This window comes from Zerene cesonia, chromosome 10 (genome assembly GCF_012273895.1).
Source record: "Zerene cesonia ecotype Mississippi chromosome 10, Zerene_cesonia_1.1, whole genome shotgun sequence".
In the NCBI taxonomy this organism is placed as follows: domain Eukaryota; kingdom Metazoa; phylum Arthropoda; class Insecta; order Lepidoptera; family Pieridae; genus Zerene; species Zerene cesonia.
This window is the reverse complement of record NC_052111.1, coordinates 1,108,728-1,115,801: the sequence shown is the minus strand read 5'-3', so window position 1 is coordinate 1,115,801 and position 7,074 is coordinate 1,108,728. Positions and strand designations below refer to the sequence as shown.

The window sequence follows — 7,074 nt, the reverse complement described above, 5'->3', positions numbered from 1 at the left end:
CGGCGTGGTGGCGCGCGGTGTGCTCGCGCAGGTGCTCGCGGCGCAGGAACGCGCGCCCGCACGCCGCGCACGGGTGCCGCCGGTCGCCCGTGTGCCGCCGCGAGTGCCGCAGCAGCTTGCTCGCCGTGCGGAACGACCAGCCGCAGTTCTGGGGACATATTACCATTATTGTTGTATGGTAAATCAGCATACTTAACTGACGTAATAAATGGCAGGAAACTCACGGGATGGCTGCAGTGGTAGGGCTTGTCGCCGGTGTGCGCGCGGCTGTGCTCGCGCAGTCGGCACGGCTGGCGGAACACGCGGCCGCAGCCGGGCCACGGGCACGCGAGCGCGGCGCGCGCGCCGGCCGCGTGCGAGCGACTGTGCGCGCGCAGACCGGACGCCCAGAAGAAGCTGCGGTCGCACTCCTCGCACCTTTGGGCGTTTACAATTACAAAATAATTTAATATCTGAAAGACATGTGTTTTACATTTTATAATAGTTCTTCAAATTTAAATTCATTGTCCTCATAAACACAATTATATATAAATAAATATCTATACTAATAATTAAAAAGTGAAAATTAAAGAGTGTGTTTGTATTTTATTTGAATGCGCGAATCTTAGGAACTGCATGTTTACATAAGGTTCCACATTAAAGGCATTAATAAATCCAGATTAAATGTGTTGTGTAATTTAATTTTTAGTTTTATAGCATTGAAATGCTTTTATAAATGGGATTTTTTTTTTGTTGTGTAATAATAATAAGCACTCACTTATAAGCTGCATCATCAGGTGCATGTTCTTCATTCAAATGCTTTATCAGTTCTCCTCTAACTTGAAATATCCTTCCACATGGCACTTCCATCCCACTACCATCCAACTTCTTCACAGGACACTCCAATGTTGTCTGACGCGGCACCCTGCATTCCTTGTTATGAGTATTTTTGTGCTTGACCAGTTTTTGCTCGCTCAAGAACTCCTTGCTACAATTTGGCTCATCACACTGAAAGTATTAACATTATATTAAACAAATGTTGACAAACATTAAGAAATTTTATCTCATTTTAACGAATAAAATTTAAAAAATTATTTAACTACCTTGTAACGCACTGACTTTTGCGTAAGATCTTCAATTGAAAACTTATGGCTTTTTATTACAGTTGGCATTTGAGCATAATTGTCTATTGTGCCTTGTATAGTAGACACTGCAGACAATGGTACCATTGTACTAACTACATCAGACTTCGGCTCTAAATAAAAATCTTCCTGAGTTACATCACCTGAAAATATGAAATTTTTGAGTTTATGTATTGAACATAAAAGAGGCTATATGAAAATGTGTAAGTTCATGATAATAATAATAAAATGTCTGGTCACTCAGCCGGAGTTTATAACAACACCGCCGCAAGGCGAGGTACTACTCTGACATAATAATAATAAAATAACATACATGGTTCAACGACTAGTCTGTTGGAGTCATCAATAAAACCAAAACATAATTTGTCACTTGTTTTAACGACTTGATTCTTTACCGATGTAACATTGGCAGACCGTGAAAAATTCTGAAAAATAAAGAATATTGGCTTACTATACCGTAACACCACACAGTTAATTTTTGTTTTTATTATTTTTAATGAAAAAATACATTTAAGGTGTTCATTCCAAACAGGATAAAGCAAAATGCCTTGCGTTGCTTCACAACAGGTACCCCCATGTATACGACTTGTCCCTAAAAGATAGGACATCTCCTAGAAAAAAGTCCTATCTTGCATTATTATATTATCATTGACTGAAATATTTGATTATAAAATATGTTTTGACTCACCTGTTTTGTAGTATTGTCAATTAAAAAGGAATCTATATTTAATGATGATTGTACAAGGTCTTCTTCATTGCCTGGAAAATTTTGTGTATTTGAACTAAAGATAAGTATTTAGTAAAGTAGTTTGTGGTATATATTCATGCATAAATTATATGGTTTTTAAACAAATTAACCAAATGAATATTTACAAACTAAGGAGAATTTAATATTTTTGTAGGTAATTTTGGATTAATGGAGGATTGAGATTGATTGATTTACTTCTATATAGATTTGAAAAAGACATAATTTCTTATTGAGTTTGGTTCAAAATAGATTTGTATAGATGTCCTTTTTTTTACTTTTTGTTTCATTTTTTTATTTGAGCTTGATTGCAAGCACCTGAGCATAGTGACTGATGGTAAGCAATCACCACCGCACATGTACTTATGCAGAGATAGTGCCTTTATGAAAGTGCTACTCCCTTTAAAGGAGAAAGAGATAAGTAAAAGATTGACAACACAAAGAAAGGATGGACTCCAGAAGAATACACGAAGAAAACAGAGCTCTGGATCCCCTTAGCAGTATTTACATGTCACTATTCCAGGCCAGCCTTCTGTGGGGGTGTTGTACCTTCCCTGGTACAAGTTGGCCCAATTTACACCAAAACATGCTCAACTCTGACACTCGAATTCTTTCAGGGTACAGTCCATTTTGCACATATTTTACCTTTATGGTCTCATTAAACTACTTGGCCTAGTTGTTAAATTACTAATGCAGAGTAGGCTAATTACCAAACCAATTCATTTAAAAATCAACTCATTTTCAGCTTTGTGACTTGTACCAAATATCATATGACTAGGAGATATTTGAATTTCAATCATTCAAAACTAAGCCTATCAAATATTTGTAGCTGTATGGCATAATTACATCATCCTTATATCATAAAAGTAATTGAGGAATAAAACACTCACATATGCTGTTCTCAATACTTATTTCTGTAGGTAACAAATTATTTGGTCTTGTATTTGCTTCATTTTCAATTATTTGGTAATCTCTTAGTATATTGTCATCATTGATAATTTGATAAACCTTTTTTGATGTGCTATTGCCCTTTATGAGTTTCTTTATGGTTGTCTCATTATCAATGTTTGTATCACTTTCAACAAAATATGTAGTTGTGTCACTGTCCTTGTCATTAAGGCAATCCAACAATTCCGTATCAGCCGTTGACTTCAGTACAATAGTCTTGGGTTTTCTTCTTAATATATTTGGTTTTTGTATTTTTTTCTTAATAACGCTTTTGTCGTGTGAAACAAACATTTTTTTTTTTTTCAGGAACTCATCATTCTTGCCTCACAAATAAACTGAAATCAGCATGATAGTATGCATTTCAATCATAAAATATAACAAAATAAATGAAATTGTCCTCACTCATAACGCGTAAATCATAAAAGACACAAAGTTTAATAAAATTACCTTGATTGCACAGCGGTTAGTTATGTTTTAAAGTTTCAGTAATCATTTATAACCCTGACTGGATGTAAAACTTATCATTTCGACGAGCTAATAACATTTTTAGACTCTTTGAAATATAGAATACAAACCACAACACAAATCACATCACAAATCACAATAAGGTTATGATAGACCACAGAGTATGGCAATTTAAAATGTCATAATATTAGCAGAACGTCAACATTTTAAAATTATCTGTACCACAGATAACATAATACTATACTAGTCTGTACTTGTGTGTGTCTCATGAAAGAAGATATTATGTAACATATAATATTATACAGTCGGCTTTATCTCATTGAAATGAACCCACACGGGCTATTGAAACCATATTATATTAATATAAGTATGTATGTGATTTTAATGAGACTATATGAAATAACGTTGTAAAAATGGTACATACAACTTGTATAGTCAACTTGCAAAGTGTCATTTTATATTACACATACATACACATATTTTATTTGGGAATAGACCGAATCCAACAGCAGTAACTAGTTATTTGTATACTTAAGTATGGATATTTTTATTTATATTTATTTTATAAATTTATATCCTTGTCCTAGTGTTAACACAACACTAAAATAAAAAAATATATATATTTCGTTAGATTGGGTGATGGGTCGTTAGCCGCTTTTGTTTTCACGGTAAGTTAAACAAACAATCATATTTTGGGATATCCATGAATTTTGTGGAACAAAAACATTTTTAACCCGCGACGTGAATCAACGAGGTTTTATAAGTTGGTTGTGTGTGTCAGTGTATCCATGACATCATAGCGCTCGAACGGTTGAACGGTTAATGGTTCCTTTTTGTTTAAAATCCGATCTTTGACCTTCTGTGTGCCCCATGGCCTCACTTTAATTTGGTAGAGTTCTGAGAATGTGAGACGTTTTAATTTTTATGCTGAATTAATTATTCGGAAACCTATACTATAAGCAGCATTGCCACCTTCAACCTTTTCGGGTAGAATCTCTTTCTGGTGAATCAACCCGCTTTTAAACTTTTAGCCGCAAAAAGGCAACTGGGCCCTTTTTCACATTTTTAGCAATTATCTCGAAATGAAGCCAATTTCGCAATTTTTTGTTTTTATATCATAGCAAGGGAGGGTTTTCAGAACCTGAGCGTTCTGATTGGCCACTGAAGTTCTAATCATCCAGTAAAAATGATCGTACTCAGAATAATTAAATAATGAAATTATTAATGAACCAGAAAAGTGGCACTTTTTAGCTTTCTGGTGGTATTCGCGACTATATTATTCGTGATTACACAATTTTATAAATTTTTAGCCGTTTGTAGGGTTGGGCGCCACATATAGTTTGGGTTCGTTAGACATAGGGTTTTAGTCAAATCACACATTTTATTAAACAGACAAAAGAACATTTATTACTAATAACACAAAAAGGAAAAAAAAAGTTTAATTATTACAACTTGCATCGATCGAAACTTACTCTGGTTAATAACTAACTGCGTAGTGTATGAACATGTTTATATTGCATTCCGGTACCTCGAGGGTGGTTTATGTTTGCGCGCGAGGTTGCCGCATCGCTTCGCGCTATCTCGTACCGAGTTGGCCTTTTTAGAAAAAGAAGGTAGCAACACTGACTCGAAAATAAACACCAACTAGTTCTTAATCTGTGTCCTGTGATAAACACCAGTGAACGCCAGTGAACGCGAACGCTCATCATTGCGTTTTATAACCTCGTTGATCCAAAAATTACATTTAAGATAAATAGTAATAATAACTGTATGGAATAAAAATTAAATTCGCAATTTATTTGTGGATATTATCATAATGGATTTATCCATATTTAATAATATTGAAATCTCAGATCCCACATGCAAGGATCAAATTTTAATACTTTTGGAAGAGTTACGAATAGAAGAGGAAGATTTTATCGAGGTAAAGTATGAGACAAGTAATAATTGTTCATTTATTTGAGTTTATAGAGTAAAATAAAATTATAAACTTTTAAACCAATTTCCCAAAAAATGTGGACTACAGAGGTTTTCAATAGCGTATGTAATTATTAATATTATTTTGTATTTTTTGGCTCGCAAACTGATTTAAAAAGCTATATGTTAAACATTCATGTTAGTACCCTGTAAATTTTATCATGATTCTGCATCCATTATCAGAGAATTATTTTACAACAAATAAACCTTTGTTTTTTATTATATAATCAACATTTGATTTAATTTTTAATATCTATAATACATTTATCACTAACATTTGTGATAAATTATATATGTATATAAATTTTATAATTGTAAGTGACATTAATAGACAAAGTAGAAACTTATAGATAAACAAGAATCGATGATTGTGACTTGGGAACAACCATGGTATCAGAAAACTGGTTGGTTAACAAGAAAGTTAAAACAATCGAGCGATGATGAAAAATTTTGTGAAGATAAAATGAGTAAAGCTGAGTGTGATCGAATACGCAAAAATTGGAAAAAGTTTGTGAAGGTAACTAAAAATTTAAAATTTTTATAAAAACATTTCATTAAAATTCATATACACATATAGTAGAAGTAACATTTTAATCATGTTCCTCTTCTTTTTAGCAATTTAACCTACCAAATAAACCAATGTGCCTTGCAAGGTGGCGCAATAAAGATAAAAACAAAAGAGGTCAGGAAGAGAAAGTAAGACGTTTTGTCATTTCATTCCTAGCACAAAAGCTTGAAAGAAATCTGTATCAGGTCTTCCACTATTTTGTGGCAAATTACGCTAGCCCTAACAGAGGCAAATACACAGAACTTGAATTAAAAATAATTCAAATGTGTATGTATCATTTTCCTAAACAAGGCATTCAAAATGCTTCCCGAATACTTCATAGAGAACCTCGAGGTATATATAAAAGGCTAGCCCAAGATTGTGGAGGTAAAACAAATTCTAATTAAATAGTTTGCATTTTTAATGTTCATTAGTTAACTTTGGAATCATCAAAATTCAAGTCAAGATTAATAGGAGTTTCATTATGTATTATATAAATAATGTCATACATATAAGTTATTGAAGTATTTCAATGTTCTGCAGGCTGTTGGTTGATTTTGATTCCTACATTCTTGTTAATTTCCTTTTTTCAGAGCATTTATTAAACAGAAACAAAGAAAAATGGTCATTACCATTAGCAACAAAATTTTTGAAACACCTTATGGATTATTCTGGTTACTCACTTGAAGACTTAAAATATAAAAGATTTGACACATCAATATGGAAGAAGCTTGAAAAGGACATGGAAAAATATTATTTGAGCTTACAAAAATTTTGGTATTACTACCTACATGTTCAACTATTTGTTAAATGTGATATAAAAATAAGAAAACTAAGGAAGAAGGTACTATTATTGTAAGTAATTTTATTCGCTTTTTTGATTTTATCAACAAATTTACACCTGCATGGAAGCGACAGTGGCATAAGTCAGTATTGCAGTTGCTCAAATTTCTTGACCAATTTATAATATTTTTGTTTTATGCAATTTTTTATGTTTGATATTATTTAGTGTATGCTCCAAACACACCGCTTTATTTGTCTCACGGTCATCACAACAGAGTAGAGAAAGTTGAGGTATTACTGTACATATAAATTGCATGTATATGTTGTTATGGATCTTTAACTATATTCATTCAAAATTTTATCCAAATTGGTGCACTGCTACAGCTGTTGAAGACAGACTTTTGCATCCAAAATCTATATATATAAAATTCTCGTGTCACAGTTTTCGTTGCCATACTCCTCCGAAACGGCTTGACCAATTTTGATGA

General features: G+C 33.2%; 2 protein-coding genes across 2 annotated transcripts in view; one reads left to right on the top strand and one right to left on the bottom strand.

Moving 5' to 3' along the window:
- The window catches only part of LOC119829607 (zinc finger and BTB domain-containing protein 11-like), an 8,455-nt gene extending 5,031 nt beyond the window's left edge, over window positions 1-3,424 (bottom strand). The window contains 9 exon segments of the mRNA XM_038352205.1: window positions 1-4; window positions 6-148; window positions 225-417; window positions 758-987; window positions 1,083-1,264; window positions 1,435-1,546; window positions 1,810-1,880; window positions 2,757-3,149; window positions 3,262-3,424. The exon segment at window positions 1-4 is cut by the window's left edge and continues 34 nt beyond it. Of these exon segments, the coding sequence (XP_038208133.1) occupies window positions 1-4; window positions 6-148; window positions 225-417; window positions 758-987; window positions 1,083-1,264; window positions 1,435-1,546; window positions 1,810-1,880; window positions 2,757-3,105 (1,284 nt within the window). The 5' untranslated portion in view covers window positions 3,106-3,149; window positions 3,262-3,424.
- A 1,503-nt stretch (window positions 3,425-4,927) lies between these two features.
- Window positions 4,928-7,074, top strand: part of LOC119829488 — a 3,575-nt gene continuing 1,428 nt past the window's right edge. The window contains exons 1-4 of the mRNA XM_038352014.1: window positions 4,928-5,203; window positions 5,597-5,773; window positions 5,872-6,190; window positions 6,397-6,658. Coding sequence (XP_038207942.1) covers window positions 5,096-5,203; window positions 5,597-5,773; window positions 5,872-6,190; window positions 6,397-6,658 — 866 coding nt within the window. The 5' untranslated portion in view covers window positions 4,928-5,095. The remainder of the gene's footprint in view (window positions 5,204-5,596; window positions 5,774-5,871; window positions 6,191-6,396; window positions 6,659-7,074) is intronic.